This window comes from Bombyx mandarina, chromosome 22, assembly GCF_030267445.1.
Source record: "Bombyx mandarina strain Sakado chromosome 22, ASM3026744v2".
Lineage (NCBI taxonomy): Eukaryota > Metazoa > Arthropoda > Insecta > Lepidoptera > Bombycidae > Bombyx > Bombyx mandarina.
In genome coordinates, this window is record NC_143228.1 from 15,523,713 (window position 1) to 15,550,460 (window position 26,748).

Below are 26,748 nucleotides of genomic sequence, written 5' to 3' on the forward strand. Positions count from 1 at the left end.
TGGATTTTGTGTTGTTTATTTAACTTTATACTCAAGGGTAAAATGGTGGACTTAATACCTAAGATATTCCCTAGCAGTCAACTTGGGGTGGTATAGAAAGCTTAATAAGAGGGTTGCTTTATTGAACTACAAAAAACTACGTTACTACATACATTTAACACGTATATTGGCCACCTAACCCATGAATCGCTGAGTTTCTCGCCGGATCTTCTCAGCGGGTCGCGATTCCGATCCGGTAGTAGATTCATTCGCGAAGCAGTTGCTCTTGTGTTGTAAGGTCTCCTTCGGAGGCGCTCGGGCAAATCCTACCTCTTGTGGCTGAGCCTTTGCTCGCCCACCTGTCCTGGTGAAACTGGAAAGGCCTCCGGGCCACCAGTAAATATTCATCTTAAAAAAAACGTATATTGGCTACCTAGCTTGAATCAAAGATTCAATTACATTCGTACACAGCAGGAGAAGCAATGCTCGAATATTGATTAAAATCTCGACACTCTTATTAAAACAAAAATAATAGACAATGTAATACAACACACTATAAGTTTATAAAACTATTAAATTGATGTATTTTAATTGACTGACTCGGTAGTGTAGTAGTCAATGCTTTTGACTGTCGCGATGAGGTTCGTGGGCTCGATTCCCACATCCAGCAATCATTGTGTGATGAAAAAGTTTTTTTGTGCTTCGTCTGGGTGTTTATTGTCTAAATATGCATATATTTACACGTAGTAAGTATGTATGTCAGTCTTTGGTACCCATAACACAGAGAATCCTAATTTGGGACCGGATGAACGTGCGTGATTTGTTCCCAGCTAATTATTCATTACATTTTATGCAAAGCAATAATTCGAATAAGCTTATGGTTCTGAGAAATCATCAAAGTGAATAGTGGCAGTGAAAGGGATCGTCAAATAATTTTCCTGAACATTGCTTGGTCTAATATTATTAGGAGGCAGTTCTGACGTCATTTTCCAATATAGTTCGTTCTCTGTCTAGCGTAAAATTGAAATGTTTATAATTTTTGTGACTAAGAATAAATATTAATCTTGTTTTCGCTGATCTGTTGTATTTGTTGTTAGCGCTATTAATTCTACGATTATTATTTGATATTAAACATCATTTGTTGTTCTAACTTCAATGAAAATTTTCCAAATAGATATTAACTCCAGCCCATCTATTGTTCTATGTAATTGCTTAGTAACTAAAAGATTTGCCGTGCGCTGATAATGGAATCGGTAAATATAGCTCAAACAGTTTCAATGCTTTTCTGAGTAATTATGATTTTCCCAATTAAAACACATATTATATGTTTTATAGTTTCTTGCGTCTAAACTTGTGGTGTATTTTATATCGTCGAGTGCTGATATTTTTTTTATAAATCAACACATTGTTTAGCCTTTTAAAATCATTATTCGCTTATATTTATTAGTCTATATGGGCGCAAAGCAAACGCCACTATTGACAATAATTAAAATTATTTATAGTTTAGTTAATCTATATATTAATACGTGAAGCAAAAACTTTGTATCCCTTTTTACGAAAATTACGCGGACGGAGGAGTATGAAATTTTCAACACTTATAGAGAATATAGAGAAGAAGTGCACAATGATAATATTTTTTTTAAATAATGCATAAAAGATACATTAAATCAATAAATAAAACATTACACACACTACATACCATGTATTTGACGCACACACGCATGCATACTATTTATTGTCAAACTTTTGTTCTTGACGTCTGTTGTCAAATTGAGAATAGATTAAATATTGTTTGTCTGTATTAATATTTTTTTATAGTGTAGCTTTCGCGAAATTTGTGATTATAGAAGTATAATATACAATCATACTAGTGTACAAACTTACAATTCCAATTAATTATAGTCGAATTTCGACTACTGCGGGACCACTACTTCTATGTTATTATGTATTTATTATTAGCAAGATGATTCTACCATATCTAATATTTAGTAGACGCTGTTTTGACGTGAAAATGTTCAGAGTATGTTTAATGATTATACTATTGTTTAAAAACACAAATTAATGTATAAATAATCAAATATTAATAAAACATAAATATTAATCATAAATTATGATATAATTAACATTACTAATTTGATTAAGTATTGTAATTGTTATGCAAATAATGTCGTTGTCGCCATTTATTAATAGGCTGGATAATAATAATGTTAATTTATATTAGTTAAAAATAATTTATGTAAAATAAATTAATGTCAGAGTCATGTAAAAATCACTAAAATATTCATAGTGAATATTAAGTTACATTTTATGAATTGTTTCACAGTAATTCCGTTTGTTTGTATAAAAGAAGTTGTAGTTGCTATAACCATCACAAAATGGCTGATTATGTAAAAACTAAGACGTGGCTTTTTGTAATAAACAAGTAATGTTTTATAGAATTGTATTGTATTTTCATTATAATAGATCTTATGTATGAAAACCATGACGCCCCTGACGCCAAGATGTACTTATCTGAATCGATATAAACAGTCGTGAAAATGGTAAAATTTTCATAAAGATAAATATTGTCTTAGTGAAAATAAAGTAAAATAATAAATAAGTAAGGTAGAAAAAAAAATACAACTAATTTAAAAAACTAATTTAGAACAAGTCCAATACGGGCATATCGTTGTAGCTGATATTTTCTAGTATCAGAACGAGACGGGCTCTTGAATGAGATCAAGTAACAACCGCTGACTCGTAATTTTCTAAGAATAGCTATCAATAGTTGAAGGAATTAATATGTGATAATAATGAATGTGGTTTTTTTTATTGCTTACATGGGTGGATCAGCTCACAGCCCACCTGATGTTAAGTGGTTACTGGAGCCCATAGACATCTACAACGTAAATGCGCCACCAACCTTGAGATATAAGTTCTAAAGTCTCAGTATAGTTACAACGGCTGCCCCACCCTTCAAACCGAAACGCATTACTGCTTCACGGCCAAAATAGGCCTACCAACGCGTGCGGACTCACAAGAGGTCCTACCACCAGTAATTACCAACGCAAATTGTTATTCCTTCACCGTGGTAGTCAATCGTGAACATTTGCTAAGTACGTATTTCATTAGAAAAATTGGTACCCGCCTGCGGGATTCGAACACCGTTGCATCGCTAGATACGAATGCACCAGACGTCTTATCCTTTAGGCCACGACGACTTCAAAATGAATAAGCTGATGAAATAACTAAGCTTTCCCGGTAAATCACAGAGATAAAAAACGGGAGGAGTAATTCCTAACCAAAACAAATTCAGGTCTACCGATCCTCCAGTCGAGTCGTCCAAGCAAATAAATAAATAAATATACGGAACCACGCAGCGGATCTTGTCAAACGTAATAAGCCCCTTTGAGAAGCGTTAGTCACGTAACAAATGAAGGAATACACGAAAATACGCGAATATTTTCATCCCTATTTTACTTCGTGCCGCCTCTCGTAATATTCGAATTACCCATTTCGTATTCAATGCTATTCAAATAAATTTATCCATTCAAATTTTCGGAGAATTTAAATTTAATTTTTAGACCGTAATCTAAACGATAAATCGAATTTTAATTAAAAGCAGACATATAGAATTGAAATCTTAAAAATAATAAAAAACAAACGTGTGGCACTCGGAACCTGCCGCGGTAAAGCTATTGCATAGCATTTTTCATCAACTTATGCAATTATAATTAGACAATGATAATTTAATATTAAAACAATAATAAAACAAGACCACGCTATATTAAACAGTAATAAAAGCAAAACCTTAACTGTCCCCTTTACACTCATAAGCTAGACTGCGCGAGAGAGAGATGGGCAGACTTGTCATGATGCGCATGCAGTGTGACGTCACGCCACGCGGTTATTCACAAACACTACACAAGCGCAACGTGTGAATGTGTTGAACGCGAGCTACATGGTATGCTGGTAGCATGCATGGTAGGCGATGTGAGAGGTGTAAGGTTTTTTTCGTTACGGAATTTCATGATTCGGTCGGCGCGCTCAAGGCCCGCGATAAAAGCTATGCAATATCTTAATAAATATATGTGATATTTCAATTATGTTTAACTACGTCTTACGGTCATGTCATCTAATTTATAGGACTTTATGGTGCAGGGATTAACACATATTATTGTTTAACGACATTTTACCACATTTTTTAAATTTAATGGGTACCTGATATTACAGTGCGCCATGCTCACGGGAGGACTGAAGATCGTGGGTAGGATGTTAGGAGCATACAAAACTGTCTATGTTATATCCGGTTTTTCGAGTGCTATCACTGGAACTCGGTAACTGGTTAATTAAGCTCACTTATAACGAGGTATAAGTCACACATACATATATCAGCATATTTCGATTTACCGAATACACCAGTTGTCAGTTAGATAGGCAACGGTAGGCAGCGGCTTGGCTCTGTCCCTGGCATTGCTGAAGTGCGCTCGTCTGCCTACAAGGGCAATAAATAAAAAAAGATCCAAACACCTTTAATTGCTATAATTATTTATCCTTACAATAACAGTTTCTTCTGACAAAAACCTTTAGCAATAAATTAGCAGTTTACAAAATTAGTGAAAACACTCTATGCTCGAGTACAAATTTCCTACGTCACATCGCATTAAGCGAAATGAAATCTCATGAACTCCCGACGGCTGAAGCTGTTAGTATTAAAAGCGCGAACATTACCTCGAGTTTTCAAGTGTCACATAGTCGTCGGGAGCCCGGCATGCTTTGACTTCGCTCAGTAAGCACGTATAGCCGAGCAGTCGCATAGCGTCGCCGTGAGAACACCCTTTATGTGACGGTGCATGTTACGAACGAAAAAAAAATGTTAATTTAAATTTATTTCCAGATATAAATACAATTGAGATAAATTGCGTACCTCTTAATCCATACTAGTGGTCCCGCGGTCGAAATTCGACTATTGAACATTATAATGGTTCTATTTTCAGACTATTGATTATACTTCTATAATCACAGATTTCGCCAAGACTACACTATAGACAAATAATAATAAAGATAAACAATATTAATTTATTCTCAATTTGACCACAGACTTTAACAATAAACAAAAGAGTATATATGCATGTGTGTGTCAAATACATGGTAGTGGGTGTAATGTTTTCTTATTGATTTAATGTATTATTAATGCTTAATTATAAAAAAATATTATCATTTTGCGCTCCTTCTCGGTATTCTCTATAAGTGTGGGAAATTTCATACTCCGCCGTCCGCGCAATTTTCGTAAAAAGGGGTACAAAGTTTTTGCTTCACGTATTAATATATAGATGATAAGTCTCTCTATCTCTCACAGTCTAAGGCTAACCACTGCTGAATATAGGTCTCTCCAATCGATATCCAGTGCGTTCGGATTTTCAATAGGTCTTCGGTCTATCTGGTTCATAATTCCAGTAGCGACATTTAGCGGTAAGTATTTGTATGTTTCGATTTAAAATAATAAGGATATGTTCATGAGGCCGTCGTATCTTGAATGATGAGATGCATGGTATAATTATATCAAGTTAAACTTGTTGCAATTACGCTATCTTTTCTTCTTTTCTAAGTTAATACGTACTTTGTATGTGTTCTAAAGTAACTTCCTTAATGAAGGATCTGAAAGGTGATGTTTGTAAAATTTATGCTGTACTACTTATGAATACATAATATGTACTCTCTAGTTAACAACTATGTCCTGGCATTGCCTGTAGCCACCTTGGGAATCTGCTTCTGGTATTGAATGGATCTCACATTTTCACGTGTAAAAGATAGCATGCGTACTACCCATTGTGGCAGACTTAATGAGGATTTAATAAGCTACCATCCTATTAAAGATTCGTATAAAATTAAGTACGATAAATCTATTTATGTTGTTTAATTAAAGTTAGACGCTATCACTTTTGTCTTGTACCACCCTCCGCGCGGATAATGTAAGATTTTATTGGTGAACAATAAAGTTTACAAAATTCTCATTTTTGATCTATCTCTTGTAATAACAGTAGTTTTGTAATAAACTTCACGAACGGTAAAGTTTACTTGAATAACATTTGTTTGATGTATCAGAATTGTTTGCTTAATTAGAAATTGAAGATTTCGGTACGTTGTGAGCATCGATTCAATTTTATGAACAAGATAATAATATGATAATCAGTAAATAATTACTGGGTATTTTTTCATTATTATTGTTCGCCGTTTCACTGTGGCACCAAAACAATTGTTAATGTTTTGTTATTCAACTTTTTTTTTTCTACCTAAGCTGATAGCCTTGGGAGGCTATTTCAGCGGAACCTTAACTAGTAGGTGAGCTCACGGGGCTCAAACCTGACGACGTTGCTAACACGAACCCTAGCAAGAGCCGTGCTTCGCAAAATCTACCCCCGGATCGGAAACGCGACCCACTGAGAAGATCCGGCGAGAAACTCAGTGGGCTTTTATTCAACAACTAGCTGTTCAATAATAAAACATAACTCACAAAAAAAAAAACATTTATTAGCATAAATTTTTGTAATAAACATTAGCATAAATTTCTGTAACAAACATTTTTAGTATATCGATGGGTTTCTGTAACTGCTTGACAACAAGTGAAGCCGCGCGCTTTTCTGCTCATCTATCGTTTGTGTTTTAACAAAAATACATCTCGGGACAGCTCTAACAAACAACAACCAGGTAAAAAAAATCCCTATAAATACAAATAGGTACGCCATAAAACACCAAGCATAACATAAGAATCATGAAGGCTAAAATCTTCGAAATAGCTTAGAGAAGATAAAACCCAGTTATTCCCCTTGGCGTGAGTTAGGGAAGCGCAGCTTTCGAACTTAAAACTTCACGTGAACTCGTTTTCGAGTTCAACATCTTTTCCTATGTCGTGAGTGGCTTTTAGTGAAATGAATGGAAATATTACGAAGTTTTAAGTTTATCTTCGGTATCAACGGTAATGCACTTAATTTCAAGCACACCGGTTTTTTTTTATTGAACAAAATTTGTTACCGTCCACGAGGCAAAATAAACGTTCAAGATGTTTAAGAAATCGCTAGATCTTCGTGATTAAAATGTCTACTAAGGATGAGCGGTCATATCCAATATATGGAACTTTCTCATCCTTCAAACAACAGATGTCTTGCGTTCCGGCATAATAATTTTTTTTTACTATGCTGATAGCCTTGAGAGGCTATTGCAGCTTCACCCTAACGTGTGTAGGTGAGCTCACTGGGCTCAAACCGGAGTGTTGCTAACACTGCAGAATCTACCACCGGATCGGAAACGCGACCCACTGAGAAGATCCGGCGAGATACTCAGTGGGCTGTGTCTATTTATTAATTCGCTCGTCGAGCCCTTCGTCGCCAGCGACGGCTTCGACGAGGACGGTGACCGGTGCTTGTGGTGCTTAAAAGTACCGTTAATGGATCGAGAGGATCCGTAATGACGTGCTTTGGGCGACGTCGACTGTTTACCATTCGGTCTACAGGATCGGGTATGTAGTTTCCAGCGGCCGTCGTGGGTTCGATTCCCACATCGGGCAACAGTTCGTGTGATGAATAGGTTTGTTTGTTCTTTGTCTGGATGTCTATTATCTACATATGTATATACTTAAACGTATATAAGTATGTATGTCAGCCTCTGATACCCATAACACAGGGAATCCTAATTTGGGGCCGGATGACCAGGCGTGATTTGTGCCCAATTATTATTATAGTTATTATTATTAACCAGCGTCTTGCCAGCCAGCGTCTTGAGGAGGAGGACAGCGGTATTTAAAGTGTTATTACTAAGAGTTACCACTTATGGCCAGAAATCACTTAACACCGGAACGTGAGCTTTTTGATTTGTCTACGAAAAATCCATGAATCCTATCGATTCGTTATCTGAAACCTCAAAGCTTTCCAAATCAACCCTTGGATATGACGGCGTTAACGATATTTATGTTACATAGCACGTGCAATAGGAGTGACTCACACAAGCCAGGTGCGCCGGCCGTGTCGTTCCACTCGTAAACAACAGCTGCAACAGAAGTGACTCATAAGCCAGCTGCGCCGGCTAGTATAAAAAGGCGGAACATGCCTTGAAATGAACATTCGTTGGACTGCGTTTGCCTGGTGCACTTACTATATCGTTGTTACGTTGTGTGATTCAGTGACTGTTGTACGTACTGGTTAAAGTTGGACAAGTGTTAAAGTGAATTGTTAAGATAACATATTGTTGATTAAATCAGGAATCAAAAAGTGACATCGTTTTACTTGGTGTTCAACAAGATAATGTCTACCCTCAAGCTTACATCAGAAGTGGGATCAGGACTCACGTGACGTGTTTGAAATGTTCGAAGTACAGCAAAAAAAAAACATGATGCAGATCAGAATACTAGTAGTGGTACGCCACAAGAGCGTGAATGCAGCATACGTAAGTCGTGTAATAACGTCTCTGTTACCTCGATGGAAGATCTGAGCCACGAAGAAATCGTCACATCTTACGTTCTGGCTCATGTTGCCCAGTTTGACTGTCGACTTCATCACATGGCATTTACTAACTGAAATACAACACGTAACAAGCTATTGCAAGAAATTAAGGCAAGTGCAAATCTCAAGTGATACTTCGATCGCAATAATGGATCTGTCATGACGAGTGGGTAGTTCCGACACGAATCGTTTTTAAGCCAATGACTACTGCTAGAGTTACATGGCACTAGTACAGTAAACCAGGACATGAGACTGTGAATTGTCGCTGAAATTTTAGAATCTACTCGATTCAATACCAATAACACTACACGTTCGATGACTTCGGGCTCCAGCAAGCAAGCAAACAAGAAAGCAAGCAAGTTTCCGTGGGGAAGAAAAATTGACACATCTGAAGTCGTCGTGACCTGTAAGATAAGACGTCCGGTGCGTTCGTGTCTGGCGATGCGGCGGTGTTCGGGTTCCGCTGGCGGATGCAGGTTTTTCCGGTGAAGTGCGTGCTTGTGCGTGCTTGACATGTGTTCGCGGTTGGCTTCCTCAGTGTGGGAGTAACATCGTGTAAGAGAGGTGGAACCCGTAAAATTGTAGTTTGCGTGGTGGCTGGTAAGATTTGTTGCGGTAAGAAGTTTGCATGGTGGTAAAATGTCTTGTGAGTCTGCACAGGTAGCCGGAGGTGAGACTTCCGCGGTCGCGGCCCACCCAGTCCGCGAGAACCGGGCAGATCGCCTCGACGGTACGGAGGCCAGCCGACGGGTCCGCCAAACGACGAGACCACGCCTCCAGCACGGACTGCCGATATTGGAGCCCCCGCGCTCCGGCTGCACTTGCGCTAGGGCGCGCCGCCTCGTGGGAGACTGTGAGCAAAACCTGAACAACCTCCTCATCCGTGGGCGCCCGGCTCTCGCCTGCAAGTCAGCTGTTACGTGTGCGGTGATGCGAGTCATGTAGCTTCTGGGTGTTCCATGCGCTACAAGAAGAAAAACGACACTGCTCCAGGTGCTGTGGCAGGTGCAACCAGAGACGTCAACGTGTGTTCCAGAGCTTCAGTGTGTTACAGATAAGTGGTTTTGGCTTCCCCTTTATGTTCCATTCAGGGTCAGAATTTAGTCTTATAAAGTCATAGTAATTTATTCAATGGTAAGCGGTTTCATGAACAAGTCACTCTTTGATCTGAAAGTAACTTAGACCAATCATGATGGTAAGAGCACTTAGGGGATATTCAACTCGCCCTTAATAGTGCACATTGTCGAGTAACAAGGTTTACTCCAATAGAATAGACGTTTGCCGTTCAGGGTAGTTCACTTGAAATATCTTAAAGTTTCAACAGAGTGATAATCCCTCTAGATTAGATCTTGATTTAGCACGGTCGAAGACCGGCGAAAACATAAAAAAAAAGGGGCACAAACAGAAGCTTGGTTTAGTCGAGGCAAAGCTAAAGTCAACCTCTTTTCCGCTGGGGATTTTGTTTTCGTAAGTTGACCGAAAATGTAAAGGTCCCTTCAACATTACTGCAGTTTTGGAAAACGATAGGTATAAATTGAGACATGTAAATAGTTCTAATAGAGTGTACAAATTTCCCCATGAAAACTTACGTGAAGTACCTCGAGGCCCGTCAGGCCTACTAGAAATTTCTGAAAATTATAGTGACGATGACGTGACGGCGTACACAGATGGGTTAATTAATCTTGTTCATGAAACTGATCTTAATGATGACGACTCTATCACTGACAATAGAAGCGACATTTTTGTCCGCAAAAAGCGATACAGCAAACATAGTCTGTGGGTTGGAAATGTAGAAAACGATGGTCGGTCTCGCACTATTTCTGAAGAAATTCCGTATAAATGTTCTGGTTTAAGAAATGTTTTAACAAACGCTACCGTACACGCAGATTAAAAAAAAAAAAAAAAAAGAGAGAATTGTATGTGGCTAGAGAGATGTTAATCCGGACTAGCAAAAAAAAAGAGAAAAAAAAAAAAAAAAAAAGTGTGAAGTCATTGAAGGGTCTGTCCGGTCCAATGGCTTGGCTATAGGGATTTTCATCCAGATTAGCCACAACAATTAGCTACAGGAATTGCGATTCGGTCTAGCATTATCCGGTCCAGTTCGAAAAACTGAAGGGATAACAATTCCGGTCTAAGTTAAAAGGGACATACTTACATACCTGAAGAGTTTTAAATGAACTGGCCCAGGTATGTAAGCAGTCTGAAGGTTATTTATAGCCAGTATAGGATTTTCTGAAGAATTATGCGAACCGAACCGTACTAGATTGTTAATATCATAGACCACGTTTTAAGTTGCATCCGTTCATGTCAGGATGAACGAACACATTTGTTGTTCACAGACATACCATAAGAATGCGCGCACGAGGACGAGCGCACGTCAGTATGGCCGTGACGGCGTTAACGATATTTATGTTACATAGCACGTGCAATAGGAGTGACTCACACAAGCCAGGTGCGCCGGCCGTGTCGTTCCACTCGTAAACAACAGCTGCAACAGAAGTGACTCATAAGCCAGCTGCGCCGGCTAGTATAAAAAGGCGGAACATGCCTTGAAATGAACATTCGTTGGACTGCGTTTGCCTGGTGCACTTACTATATCGTTGTTACGTTGTGTGATTCAGTGACTGTTGTACGTACTGGTTAAAGTTGGACAAGTGTTAAAGTGAATTGTTAAGATAACATATTGTTGATTAAATCAGGAATCAAAAAGTGACATCGTTTTACTTGGTGTTCAACAAGATAATGTCTACCCTCAAGCTTACAGATATATTACCAAATCAACCCTTGTTTATTTACAATGATAAGAAATGAATACTTAGTGCTTTAGAAATAATACGAAGTCTGATAAAATTTTGCAGTACAGAAATTACGACCGGAACATAAAGGAGCGAATTACTTTGTTCATTTCCACAATACTGTGCAGGTGTAAGAATAGCGAAAGCCCACTATTTAAGTTCAAGAGAGAAAATATGTCGGCAGTAAATTAGAGTTAGAAAACAATGGAGCCGAGGGACCCCACAAGCGGAGACCGTGCTGCATTTTTCAATGGATCGTACTGTGACCATGCTTTTATAAACATAATTATACGATTCAAATAAAATATAATAGTTTTTGTTCACTCGGTACTCTTTGTTCAAGACCGCCCTGCCTGTTTCTGCCGTGAAGCAGTAATGCGTTTCGGTTTGAAGGGTGGGGCAGCCGTTGTAACTATACTTGAGACTTTAGAACTTATATCTCAAGGTGAGTGGCGCATTTACGTTGTAGATGTCTATGGGCTCTAGTAACCACTTAACACCAGGTGGGCTGTAAGCTCGTCTACCCATATTAGCAAAAACCCATGTAAAAAAAAGAAATACGACACAATAGAGCCGCTACATCCAATTTTATAATTCCCTCAACAATGATCAGTGCTGGACCGTGGAGAGATATTCATAACAAAAGTTCGTGAGAAAAATGTTCTGTCATTATCTGTTGGTGAGCATAGCGGTTCTAGATAGAGGGAATGCACTCTGCTCCAATTCAGTGTGTCATAGAAAGGAATAAATAAATGATAGAAAGGGAAAACCACAAAATTTAAAAAAAACATCACGAAAAATTGTTATGAAGTATGCGAACTGCACATTAAAGTAAGTGTTACTATGGCAGATAAAATAAACTTACAAATCTTTTTGATTTATTTTCTTAAAAAAACGTATGTGACCTTTAAGATCAATACAAAAGCACTGTAATATTTAGGATGGACATATATTTATGATTCAATAATAACTATGAAGATATTCTAAAGCATTGTCACCCTACATAAACACAATAGTGTACGGACATATAAAGCCGGTGGACATGCCGTCCGAACCTCGACAGGACAAACACTAATAAGTAGAAAAAAAATACATATATTTAAGCAACAAAGTTAATTACAACAGTTTTTGTGGGAAATTTCAGAAACCAAAGTTTCTTCTAAATACGGTTTTGAAGCATTGACAATTTAATGTTTGAAATTATTCATTCTACAGCTAAATCTCGATGATTTTGATTAGTTGACATCTTCTTCGAGTACACAAATGATAAACTAAATAGGTCACTGAACTCGTAATAATGTTTTGCTCAACTAATGAAGAAGGAAAAACCCCACTGAGCTGCTCGCCTGATTTTCTCAGTGAGTCGCGTTTCCGATCCGATGGTAGGTTCTACGAAGCACTGCTTTAGCTAGGGCTAGTGCTAGCAACACTTCCGGTTCGAGCCCCGAGAGCTCACGTACACGCCAGGGTAACGCTGATATAGCCTCTCGAGGCTATCAGCATAGGTAGGAACAAAAAAATAGAAGAGAAGGAATAGAGGAATAAGTAAGGAAACGAATATGTATAATAAACAACACTATTGCACTTACATAGGTATACCAAAATAACGATAATGTATACAGATACATACATAATACAGAATACATAAAAGTAAATCAGAAAATTTTAACTTATAACTAAAGGACGAACTTATCGCTGAAAACGATCTCTAACCGACACCCTTTTTAGTGCCAACCTCCTACGAGGTCCCCGCGCAAAAGGGGCGCGCGGAGTATGTGAGACTCAACGATCTGCATGGTGTTGTGAGCAGACCGCGGGCCCAAGGATTTTAGGGCCCACCCACTAAACGACTCGCCTGCACTCTTACACCCGACGTCTTATCCCCTCCGAGGTCAGAACCCGGATGAGGTAGGGCGGCTACTGCGGTCTACACTACAACCAGACGGCGCGGCTCGCCCCAAGGACGCCCAGCCGACGGAGCCTTCGAGGCCAATCGAAGGCTCTGAAACGTCGGCCGTCTCGGTACGGCAGCCCGTCGGGCCGCCCAGACGGTGCCGCTGGTGTCCCGGAATACCCCGCTGGACCAAAACCAGCCTGCCGGGTCGGGACGCGATACACCGTCGACCGGTCGCTCTGTTCACTCCACGGCAGCGCGCTAGAGTGCTGGTAGCGCGCCGCGCGGCCTCACCCCTCAGGTCGCCCCTTGACCTTCACCGGGGGTCTAACAGACACCCGAGTATTTAATATATTTTTTTCTAGTAAAATTGACGAAACATGGGAAACACGTTGATGTTCATTTATTATTCAAGTTAGGCAGCCAATCAACAGTGACTTTTAATGCAGAACAGAATTAATACTGAAACAAACACTGCACTGTATGCACAACAGTCGTGTTTCTTTGAAATACTGATAAGTGCTATAACAGAAATGTTCTATCAATAAAACGAGTTAATATTTAGATTGCAAACATGAAACAAATAGACGACAATTCGTATATTCAGTCACGATCTCATTTCCAACGAAAATGGCTGAACTCGAACCACTAAAGGCAGAAGTCCCCGACAAAAAAACACTCAAAGAAAAATACCTTTACATTAAAGAAAACGCAACGGTCGAACCGGTTTTAGCTTTCTACGTGATACCTAGTGTTCTGACTAAATTAGCTAGCCAAAATCTTAGTCTTGATAAAGCTTGTCGAGTCAACAAGAACTACGGAGAGGAAATCTGTGATGCTCTTCTAAATAGAGAGGGAACAAAGTACTTAAAAGAAGAATTAGACATCCAAGAACTGATAGCTGGTATAGAAACATGGAAAAATGTATTATTAACAGCGATGCCAAGTTTCTTAATACTTTTTCTCGGAGCGTGGAGTGACAGAACGGGAAAGAGAAAAATGTGTATTCTCTTACCAATAATAGGAGAACTTCTCGCATGTATCAGCAATTTGGTCAACACTTATTTCTTTTATGAGTTTCCGGTAGAAGTCATGGCGTTCTTTGAAGCTTTCTTACCTGCTGTTACTGGTGGGTGGGTTGCTACTTATATGGGAGTGTTCAGCTATATCAGTGATGCGTCCAGTGAGGAAACTAGAACATTTAGAGTGGGCATCGCCAACCTCTGTCTGACGGCTGGTTCTCCCATTGGATCAGTATTAAGTGGTATTATTTTGAAACACGCTGGCTACTACGGAGTGTTTTCTTTGAGCTGCTTGCTATATTTAATTAGTATTATTTATGGTTTCGTGAACATAAAAGATAAAGTACAAAGTTTGCCGGAGAAAAATGAAAAGGTAGGTGATATTAGTAATCGAAAAGAAATAATCAATTACGGATACAATCTGTTTATTTATATTTAGTTCATTCTGCAAAATTTAAGAAACTGAATTATTTTTTAATATACCCAAATTAAGTTCAAAAGAAATACTGTTTGTTTTCTATTCAAATTAAGTATCACTATAAAAATTTGGCGCTACTGAATTTTCTTTGGGGCATTATAATTTAGCGGTAGCAGAAACTTATGAAAAATTCACGATGTGCGTTGATAATAAGTATAATTTCAATTAACTGTTGTAAGTAAACATTTGAGAATTCTAAGTACCTAGTTGATAGAGAGCAGCAGACACATTCATTACATCATCCTATAACAATAAACAGTGGAGTCGCTTAAGCAGTTACTTCATTTTCAAAACCTTAAAATATCAAAAATCTTCCGAGAAAAAACACAGTCTCCGTCCAAGATCTTACCTTTGCATGAAGAAATATTAACAATTTTTTTCCTAAGGTTGTACGTCAGTCAGCGTCATCGATTGTATAAATATTTTGATATTTAAAAAGGAGGGTTGGCCTATTTCTGTTGCAAAGCTAATTTTTTTTTTTTTTTTTTATTGCTTAGATGTGTGGACGAGCTCACAGCCCACCTGGTGTTAAGTGGTTACTGGAGCCCATAGACATCTACAACGTAAATGCGCCACCCACCTTGAGATATAAGTTCTAAGGTCTCAGTATAGTTACAACGGCTACCCCACCCTTCAAACCGAAACGCATTACTGCTTCACGGCAGAAATAGGCAGGGCGGTGGTACCTACCCGTGCGGACTCACAATAGGTCCTACCACCAGTGATTACGCAAATTATAATTTTGCGGGTTTGATTTTTATTACACGATGTTATTCCTTCACCGTGGAAGTCAATCGTGAACATTTGTTAAGTACGTATTTCATTCGAAAAATTGGTACCCGCCTGCGAGATTCGAACACCGGTTCATCGCAACAACGAATGCACCGGACGTCTTATCCTTTTGGCCACGACGACTTCTTCCATTTTATAGAATCAAAGATTTAATTTAAGTTAATAATTAGACTTCATGTCACAAGGTAGCTAGTATTCAACTAGTGTTGTATGTGAAAATATTACTTATAAAATAATACATTTACTGTCCAAAAAATTTTTTTTGTACTGACCTAAACCCCCGATGCGCCAATAATACAGAACCTACTATCATTAATCGTTATTACCAACTTCCTCAGAGAGAAAGCCATAAACCTTCCACTTCAATACATACTAAGTCGAATCGAAGGACAATGCATCTTTTCAATACTTCCAGGAAGAAGCTAAGAGCCCGTGCGGCTTTCTTAAGTCGTTCTTCGACATAAAGCACGTCAAGGACACTTTAAACGTCGCATTCAAGAAAGGACCTAATCACCGCAGGACAAAGTCTATTTTGATACTGGCTATGATCGCTTTCATTTATGGATCTTCGACTGGTGGGCTTAATTGTTATTTTTATTCATGTAAAAATTTAAGGAGATACACAATTGTACATGTTATATCCTAACTCAATGTCATAAGTAAGCTTGGTAGCATTCGCATAGACTTATTTATCATTGATAACCAAATCACGCAATTTTGCTAGTTTGTCCTTTTTGCTGTTAAAATGTTAAGAAGAATCTATACTAATATTATAAAGAGGAAATATTTGTTTGTTTGTTTGTTTCGAATAGGCTCCGAAACTACTGGACCGATTTGAAAAATTCTTTTTCCATTAGAAGCCGACATTGTCCCTGATGAACATAGGCTACTTTTTTTAATTTTTTTTTTTTTTTTTTGTTTCATGTGTGTTTTAATGTTTCCGAAGCGAAGCGAGGGCGGGTCGCTAGTAAATAAATAAAGAGACTAGAAATAAACATAAGTGTCATCTATATTAATAAAAAATGACACTAAAAGGCGTGCATGAATTATCTTGTTCTGATTCTGTAGTTGTTTTCGGAAAAACTAATTTTAATTCTAGAAAATTTTATTCGTATTAAATGAGCACAAATTAAAGCTCCTTATCCTTATCATCAAACTTTTTCTAAGTAATTTTATTTCTTCCCTAAATTATTCATTTCTTTTTTTCATCAAAAACAAAACTTTATACTTGCCACATTTTTTTAAATGAAATCACCATGAAATCGTTAAGACATAATAAACATAGTGATTACACTAACATTAACAAATGACTAGGCTTTTAGCTCGTATTTTTAGTTATTCTTAACCTCACCAATAAGTTCATTAAGCAACCTAGGTACAATAATGGCATAGCACTATTATGGTTTCAGGTGAAAATACAGTGAAATATCTTTTCTGTCGCTACAGATTTAATTGGGATGCTCTGAACTACAGTTTCTACAACACGTTTTACATCTGCATACACTTATTGGGTATGTCCTTTTAATAAATCAAATACGGATATATCAAATTCAATATGTCCAAAAACACTTATTATTGATTTTGTCATTCGTAGGTACGATTAAAATCACTTGAGAATTAATTAAGGTGCGATTAGATATTTAGGCTACAAATTCGAAATTAGAATTTGGAAATATAGCTACGGAATACGATGCAATAAATGCACAATTAGCTCGAGTTTGAATAGCATTAGCAGTAAAGTTTTATTATGTATACATATTAAATTTAAATCTGTTTAGATCACTTGCGTAAACATTAAATGGCATATTATCAGGGTTTTTAGCAAATCGAGACGGCCAGAGTACTGTTCAAATATGTGGCTAATTTAAGAAGAGATAATAATAAAGAGGCCTATGTGGTATTATGTGAGTGTTGGGGATTATTATTTAAACTGGAACGAAACATTAATAATTTAGCAATGTACTCAAGTAGAATAATTCTATCTGAATTATCTTCATTCTGACGTATGTACGTAGATACATAAAATAAAATTTCTGATCCTTACGATTGATGGCAATGCTAGTAGAAAACTGATATGCGATTACCAAAATAAATACTTGCTCTAAAGCAAAAGAAAGTGGGTAGAAGGGCTAAGAGCTAATCCGATATTACCAATTTGAGGAGCTCATCGTCTATGGGCTCTATAACAACGAAAATTCCGCATACCTTGAGATAGAAGTTCTAAGACTCAGTTTTACGGTACAATGGCTACCCCATCCTTCAAACCAAAAGGCATTTCACGGCAGAAGTAGGCAGTGTGGTAGTTAGTACCTACTAGTGCAGGCTTAAAGACACCCTATGTAAGTAAAACATTATAGTATTGTCATTTAAGTATCTTTTTTTTTTTTTTTTTTTTTTTTTTTTATGATTGAAAGTTTACTGGTGGCCCGAAGGCCTTTCCAGTTTCACCAGGACAGGTGGGCGAGCAAAGGCTCAGCCAAGAGGGGTGGGATTTGCTAACAACTGCCCGAGCGCCTCCGAAGGAGACCTAACAACTCAAGAGCAATTGTTTCGCGAATGAATCTACTACCGGATCGGAATCGCGACCCGCTGAGAAGATCCGGCGAGAAACTCAGCGGGCTGATGCATGGGTTAGGTTGCACGTCGACCTCTTTGTCGAGTTCGACGAGTACGGTTACCGGGGTCCCTAAGCCTGCCCCTAGTATTAGAGCTGAAGGCATCTAATGCAAAGGTTATTGGATCTGATGGATCCGTAAGGACGTGTCTAGGGCGTCGACGGTGACTGGCTCCTGCATGATCAGGATTCGGGGAGTAGTCAGCGGCGGCAACGATAAGGCGATTATCATGACGCATAGCCTTATCGAAGTATCGTTCCGACGCTGACTTCATGTATTTCCGAATTGATTCGAGGCCCAGGTCGTCGTGTAGGTCAACGTTCCTCACGAACCACGGAGCGCCGACAGCTAACCTGCAAAAGCGGGATTGTAGGGATTGGAGGGTGTCTATGTGTGTGCGGGCCGCGTGAGCGAACACCACACTCGCGTAAGTCATGACGGGCCTTATGCAAGTTTTGTAAAGTGTCACCTTGTTCCGAAGGGACATTTTACTCCGCTTACAGATCATGGGGTAGAGTCTACCGAGAATAAACGCGGCACGGTCACGGACTGATTTTATATGCGGGCGGAATGTCATCGATGCATCCAGGGTAACGCCCAGGTACTTGACCTTCCTGGCCCAGGGTATGGGTTGTCTAAAGAGAGTAATCGGGGGTGTGAGATTCCTCCTCCTAATCCGGGAGGAAATCCGTGTGGAGCTTCCCCTCTGAAATAGCACCGCAGTACTTTTCGCTGGGTTGATGTCTATGCGCCATTTTCGGAACCACTGTCCTAGGGCTAGGGCTGCGCTCTGAAGCTTCTTCGCGATTAGGGACTTATTTCTACTAGAATAGTAAACAGTCGTGTCGTCGGCGAATAAAGCTAAATGGGTCGGCGGCGACCGGGGAATATCGTTGACGAATAAGCTAAATAAGAGGGGTGAGAGGACAGAGCCTTGCGGGACTCCAGCTGTGAGAGGTCGTGGGGAGGAGCGGGTTCCCTCGACTCGATATCGAAAAGAGCGGTTCGACAAGAAGTCCCGTATGATGAGCACGAGACTATCCGGCACGCCCATGTTGAATAGTTTGAAAATCAAACCATTGTGCCAGACTTTGTCGAACGCTTTTGCGACGTCGAAGAAGAGAGCTCCCGTGTATAACGGTTTTGGTCGATTAAGCCCCACAAGAATGTGCTCCGTGAGGCGGTGCACCTGTTGAACGCATGAGTGATTTGTACGGAATCCGAATTGTTCATCGATGAGAATGCCCTTGGATGAGACGAAATCTCTGAGGCGCTTGTAGAGCAGACGCTCATACAGTTTGCCTAGAGACATGAGGAGGCTAATCGGGCGGTAGCTCGTCGGATGATTTTTTGGTTTACCGGGTTTATGTATGCCGATAACGTCCGCTTCTTTCCACACCGCGGGAAAGATACAGTTCGCCATAGCGGCATTGAAAATAGATGCCAACATCACGATGAGTTGGACGGGTAGAAGTTTAATAACGCGGTTAGATATACCGTCGGAACCAGGAGCCTTGCGAGGACGTAGGTCTTTGATCAAGTCTTTAACTTCCATCGGGGTGACGGGTGGTAACGCATCCGAGGGTGGCAAGGAGGCTCTGCGTTCTACCTCACTGTCTACTAATTCTACATGAACAGGGTCCACGGATTGAGTGCTGGGCGTGCACTGGGTTTGCAATGTATCGGCCAGCAGCTCTGCTTTTTCGTCATCATCAAAGGCCGCGAGTCGGCCTGAGGGGCCTACGAGGGGGGGCATAGTTACTACCGTATCCGATTTGAGAGTACGAGCTAAGCGGTAGTAAGACCTTTGGGAGGGCGCGAGTCCTTCTAAGAAATCAGACCATCTGGCATCTCGGACTTCGGCGATGCGAGACTTTACGTCGCGTTGTAGGGCACGCATTCGAATACGATTTTCCGCGGTAGGATACCTGTCGTAGGCGCGTATCGAGGCGTTCTTAGCTCTAAAGAGTTCCCGAATATCGTCGGACAATTTGAAGCGGTGAAGGAAGTCCTCCGCTACAACTTGTTTCGATGACCTATCTAATGTCGAGGTGATGTGTGATGTTAAGATGTCTATGGCTTCAGCGGTATCCTGAGGAGACGGGGTAGAGTCCGGGTTAAACGGGAGCGATGGTGGATCAGATTCAGCCAGGCTGATGCCCAGCGTGTGCCAATCCACCACAGTCCTCGTGACGGGAACGGAATCGGGAGCGCGACCGAGCTTCATGACGACGGGACGGTGGTCTGAATCTAACTCTGAAACTACTTCGATCGAGTGTAAGCGCAGAGTTACGTTTTTTAATAACGCTATGTCGAGTATATCCGGGCGATGCGCGATATTTAGCGGGTAGTGAGTCGGGGTTAACGGAGCGACGATATCGAAGGCGAGATCATCGACTAACGCGTCAAGCCGCCTGCCATTCGGGGTTGTGGTGTGTGAGTTCCACCTGATGTGTTTACAATTTAGGTCGCCCGCCAGAATGACAGAGCTCCCCATACCGAGCAGCGCCTCAATATCACTGCTTAGAACGATCTTATCCGGTGGAAGATAAACGGACGCGATAACGATCGGCGCGTGTCCCGTCAGTGAGATTCGGCACACTGATGCTTCGATATTAGCGAGCGCGGGAGGATCGAGCGGGACGCAATGCAGGGCTCTTCTATAGTAAATAACGGTACCACCACCACGGGCAGAGAGCCTGTCGTTCCTGACCATGTTATAGTTCGCGATTTTAGGGTCACGGCGCGCGGGCTTAAGTAGGGTCTCCTGCACTAAGAAAATGTCAATTTGATGGTCACGCAAAAAATCACAAACCTGATCACGTTGATTTGCGAGACCGTAAGCGTTAAAAAATCCTATTGTTACGGATAAGGGTTTTATTCTACTAATGTACGCCATTGATTACCGGCGGAGTGAGGGGAGGACGTACGTATTTAACGACGCGTATACGTCAGCGTATTCTTGCACAACGGCGATGAAATGTTGTGCAGTGGAGGCGGCGCGAATGGCGTCACCCAAAGCGTTAACACGCTCAAAGTTGATCGACTGAAAAAAGTCGATCGCTAGAGCGAGGTTTTCGGACGCGGTCGGAGGGCAGGTCGCGGGGGAGGGACGTATCGCGGGGGTGGGACGAGTCGCGGGGGAGAGAGTTGTAGCCGTGTTCGTGTACGGCAACGGTTTAGCCCAAGCCGAGACGCTGGGCACCGACGCCGGCACGAAAGCAGGCTTAGCCTTCGGCACAGAGGGTACCGTGGCTTTGATGTCTGAGCCGGAAGCTCGGAGGCGGTTTTGACGGGCGACGCGGCGATTTATTTTTGGAGCTCGGGGGCATCCACGGTAGTTCGCGGGGTGACCTTGTGTTCGGCACAGGACACAGCTAGGCGGTTCCGTCGCGGTTTTTTGGTCGCGAGCGCAGAGGGCCGTGGCGTGATCGCCCAAACACTTAACACATCGGGGGCGCGCGTGACAGTTACGGGAAGAGTGCCCGTACAGTTGGCAGTTATGGCACTGACTAGGAGTGCCTTTTTTATGGGGACTTCGACGGCAATACCGGAGAGCCTACAGACGGTCCGAATGTTAAAAATTTGCTTACCCTCGGGGGTAGGCTGGAGGGCGACTAAAACCATATTGTATGGCTCCCTACCGCGGCCGGTGTGCATGCGGTGCACGGAATTTACTGGTAGGCCTTGTTCTATCAGATCTGCCTTGACGAGATCGGCATCTAGCTCCTTCGGGATTCCACGTATGACAACGCGGAGTTCGCGCTCCTCCTGGAGCGTATAAGTGTGGAAACTTATACGCTCCTTTCGGAGGTAACTTGAGAGGGCCCTATGGTCGTCGGGTGTCGTTACTTTTATTTGAATCCCGTTGGCGAGATTACGGGCGCTGGCAAAATTAATATTTTTGGCCTTAAGGGCCAGGGAAACTCGGTCCCAAGCTGCCTTCTCTTGAAGGATAACCGGGGGAGGGGTCTGAGTTTTAGATTGCGCCACCGGTCGCGGCGACGGAGTGGCACGGGCTGGAGGCGCAACGGGAGTCTGAGGGCGGGGGCGCGACGCGTTCGCGGCTTTGCTAATTTTAGCGGCCGCGAGAGCTCGAGACTCCGCGGCACGCTTCTTACCCTTTTGTACCAGGGTGAATCCATCCGTCGATGAGGCGGGGGCGAGGTCGACCTCCATCTCCGAGTCAGAGTCGGAGGACGAGGAGGCGGGCGCAGATGACCTACAAGCAGGAGTTTTGGAGGGCGCGACGGAGGCCGCGGATGATCGCGCTGCTGGAACGGTGGCCACGGCGGACGACGCAGTAGTTTTACTCGCCAGTATAGGCGACGCGGGAACGGCAGGCACGACGGAGGCTGCGGTGCTCGATGTAGACGCTTTGCACGCAGGTACAGGCGACGCAGGAGCAGCGAGCACGGCGGAGTCTTCGAGAGAGCTCGCAGTGTGATTGGCCTTGAAAGCCAGAAACTCTGAGGCGAGCTGTGGGTGACGAAGTCGGAGGAATTCCACGAATACAGCGTCCATGATCGCTGAGTACCCAGGTGGGGCGGCCCTGGGTCTTGAAAACACTCGCCTTGCGGCGAGGCCCCAACTTCTCGGACCTGAGCGGTTCTATTGAACACAGGTGGCAATGCGGCGCGATTACTACAGGACAAAGAAAAAGCACAACAAAACAGAAATTACAAAAAGAAGCAAAACAAATAAATACTTGCAGGAAAACACTTTGTCGGCAAATGTTCCACGAACACAAAAATAACTAAAACAAAACAAATAAAAGCTTCCAGGAAACACACTTGGTCGGCAGATGTATCACGAACACAGGCCGCGCGAACAATGGCCGGGCTAACAAAAGCCGGGCGAACAAAGACCGGGCGATCGAGTGGACGATGAGCACGTCCGCATGTGACGGGTGCCTCTATCGGAATGATTTAAGTATCTCTGTAACTTTCAGGTGCATTCATTTCAATAAGTCTGTTTAGCCGCAGATTGCAATGGAATGACTCCGTTTTAGGACTGATTTCGAACTGTAGTAAAATAATTGGAAGCCTTGCTACTGGATTCGCTAGAAACACCAAAGAAATGTATATAGGTAAGATTGTGAATTACTCTTTAATTTTACTGTCCTGAAATTGCTTAGGGCATTTTTATTCAGTCTGAAAATCACACGTAATTAATTACAATCTGAAATTTAACCCTGCTGAGTATACACGCGGAAGAATTCTAATAGGATCTCAAAATTTCAATACTTTCCTGCCTGTATTAGCCAAAAGCACCCCGGCAATTTCTACAACAAAGATACTATTATTTCCGTACGGTTGAGACTCCGATTTCAAGTTTTTTTTTTTTTTTTTAATGTTCAGACTCCAGTGACCAGTTGGATTTTGAACTTTTCAAGCCTATCATGCCCAGAAAAAAGCAATATATTAAACAAGTCATTTTTAAGTAAACGGAAAAGGAAAGTAATCTCAATAATTAATTTCAGCTGTCGCATTAGAAACTTTCAATGCTACTTCTTTCACAGCCATGAGATCTATTTCATCCAAACTAGTCTCAAGTGATGAACTGGGTATGTAAGGATTTTTTTAATGATTTCTAATTATTAAGGCCATTTCGAAGGTTTGTTTATTTTGGCGGTTATAATTTTCTCCTGGTTTTAATTTGTTTATTTATTACTAGCGACCCGCCCTCGCTTCGCTTCGGAAACATTAAAACACACATGAAACCAAAAAAAATAAAAAATAAAATAAAAAAAGTAGCCTATGTTCATCAGGGACAATGTCGGCTTCTAATGGAAAAATAATTTTTCAAATCGGTCCAGTAGTTTCGGAGCCTATTCGAAACAAACAAACAAACAAATCTTCCCTCTTTATAATATTGGAATAGATTTAATTCTATCATAATTGATAGCTTACTAGTATATAAAATATAGACTAGCGGTCTCAATGCATAAGTGCGTATTAGAATCAAAACTCTTTTGTAATTAAAATGAATAACCCGGTTATTTGCAAATAATTCCAATATTAATATGACAAAATGACCTATACCTTTAGATAAAAACATCTGACTACAGCCCACTATTCCATTGACAGATGAACTAAGATGATTGACAGAATAGTTTGGATACAAAAAATGAAAGTTTATTTACTGAGCTATTTGTTATATCCTGCAGTATATAAACAAGGACATACTAGCGCACCCTCATATCCTTTATTTTATTTTATTTTTATTGCCCTTGTATACAGCAGAGCATACGGCCCACCTGATGGTGAGTGGTTACCGTCGCCCATGGACTTCAGCAATGCCAGGGGCAGAGCCGAGCCGCTGCCTACCGCAAATCCTCAAAGTATTCCATAGCATCTACAATAACAATTTAATAATATGCCCGGTCCTAAATGTCTCCGTCATTTAAATTTACCTTTATTTAAAATTACATGCTCCCTTTTGCTTCCAGGAAAAATGATTTCAGTTTTTAATCTTATAGAAGTCTTGACGTCCATGACGTTTAGTCCGCTTTACTCTTGGATCTACATGTTCACCGTTAAAATAAACGCCGGTATTATTTATTACGTCAGCACTATTCTGGCTGTGCCACCTGTTATCATTTTCGGGTTTGTATTGCATAATGAAATATCTTTATCATTAAAAACCATTTTTATTAAATACTAGTTGACCCGGCAGACTTCGTGGTGCCTCAATCGATAAATAAAATACCTAAACTTTTGTATAAAATAAACTTAAAACAAACAAAAGCAATCCGTCCAACGGGGGACACATCAAAGGGAAAACAACAATGTTATTTTTATTTAATTCGGAGCATTTTCATATTTATCTACCTTTTAAACCTTCTCTGGACTTCCACAAACAATTCAAGACCAAAATTAGCCAAATGGGTCCAGCCGTTCACGAGTTTTAGCGAAACTAACGAACAGCAATTCGTTTTTTTATACATATAGATAATATAATGAAGTGAAATATCCAATACCAAAAACATTAAGACTCTAAAAAGACACACCAATTATAATAATCTTATTTTTATGTTCAATCCAGAAAAAAACATTAACTTGAAATTCTATTTACAGATGGTTCTATCTACAGCATAAAAAGAGTTGCCAAAAAACGAAATGTACCGTTATTATTGAGCGGCTAGAGAAAATCGATATTGACAGTGGCAAAACCAAATCAAAGAATGAGAACACATGATACACAGAATCTACAAATAGAAATTTTGTAATGATAAGATTTGGAGAATTCAAAGTAATAAATATTTATATAGTAAAGTATCATGGTTAAATCGCATTATTTATTTAACTGAAAGCGACTAAAAACTGAGTTGTAATTCTGAAGGGCAAGTGATGATTATAATTTAACCTTGCACCAAAATTTCCTTAGTATGTGTTACATAATTTATAAACAATTGGTTTATTTCAATAAGGTGTCATTAGATACGTCTCCGTACTGCTTTTTCTTATATGTTTAAACGTCTTAATAACTCAAGTGATTACATAAAAAGGATTGTACAGGATATCTTTTTTTATCTATGCAATAGCCAACCGATATTATATTGCCATAGCCAACTATGAGGTTAGTCAAGAAAGTAGCTTTAACATTTTGTATGATATTTTCAATGACGTCATATTATTATTTATTATTAATTCTAATATTATTTATTAATATTCAAACTACATATCAATACCCATCCAATCTATGATCCGTATTCGATTTTTATTTTTATTTTCTAAACGAGCTCTTCCACTAGAAATTCTATCTCAATGTTTTACAAAATGTCTTCAATCATCGCGAAATCTATTGATTGGATGGATGAGAAAGAAGAGGAGGAACGAATTTTCTCTGTACAACTTTCAGGTGTATTGTTTAAGCGACTGACTTGATGGTTCAGTAGTTAGCGGCCCTGATTGTTACGCCAAGGGTCGTGGGTTCGATTTCCACATCGGGAAAACATTCTTCTGATGAACAGATTGTTTACTCTTTGTTTGGCAGTTTATTATCTATATATCTACACATATATTTAAATGTATAATTATGTATATCAGTCTGTGGTACCCCTAACATAGGGAATACTAAATTGGGACTGGGATGACCGTGCGTGATTTGTTCCAAGTTCTTTATTTATTTATTGACGTAATAATTTGTGTCAAGTCATTAAACGATTTCCTAGTTCTTCTTCACATACACGACCTTTGAAATTAGTACAGTAATGTACTTGTACTGTAATAATGTACTTAATATATTAACATCAATTTGGACGATGATAATAATTAAAATCTAGGTTATAGCCAACCTAGTATAGGCGCCCAGATCTTATATGAGAGAGAAATCACAACTACTCTCCAGAGTTCATCCATGTATGTTAATAGATATGTATTTTATGTGTTTTCCGAAATTTCCTATAAAATTAAGGACTGATTAAATTCAAAGCAAGAATTATCTATTGTGACGAAACCGATAAAAGAAACACGATATTAATGTAATTTAACCTGATATCTTAATTTATACTCGTAGTATTACATTTGGTAATTGCTGATAAAATAGACTACACAAAAAATCTAGTAACTTAAAAAGTCTGTCCAATTCCAACCACTTTCTAACATTAGTAGAGTCCTATTCAATAGGATTTTTTTTTAAATCGGTTTTACTAATCTTTTACTGGTGGTGGTAGGACATCTTGAGTCCGCAGGGTA

The 26,748-nt window shown here is 40.1% G+C and overlaps 1 protein-coding gene across 1 annotated transcript; it reads left to right on the plus strand.

The window, feature by feature from the left end:
- Window positions 1–13,719: 13,719 nt before the first annotated feature.
- LOC114240143 (lysosomal proton-coupled steroid conjugate and bile acid symporter SLC46A3) lies at window positions 13,720–25,340 on the plus strand. The gene is made up of 7 exons (XM_089736596.1): window positions 13,720–14,537; window positions 15,850–16,009; window positions 16,844–16,945; window positions 23,001–23,138; window positions 23,532–23,615; window positions 24,501–24,657; window positions 25,129–25,340. The coding sequence occupies exons 1-7, from the start codon at window positions 13,773–13,775 to the stop codon at window positions 25,247–25,249; spliced, it is 1,527 nt and encodes a 508-aa protein (XP_089592722.1). The 5' UTR covers window positions 13,720–13,772; the 3' UTR covers window positions 25,250–25,340.
- Window positions 25,341–26,748: the final 1,408 nt, after the last annotated feature.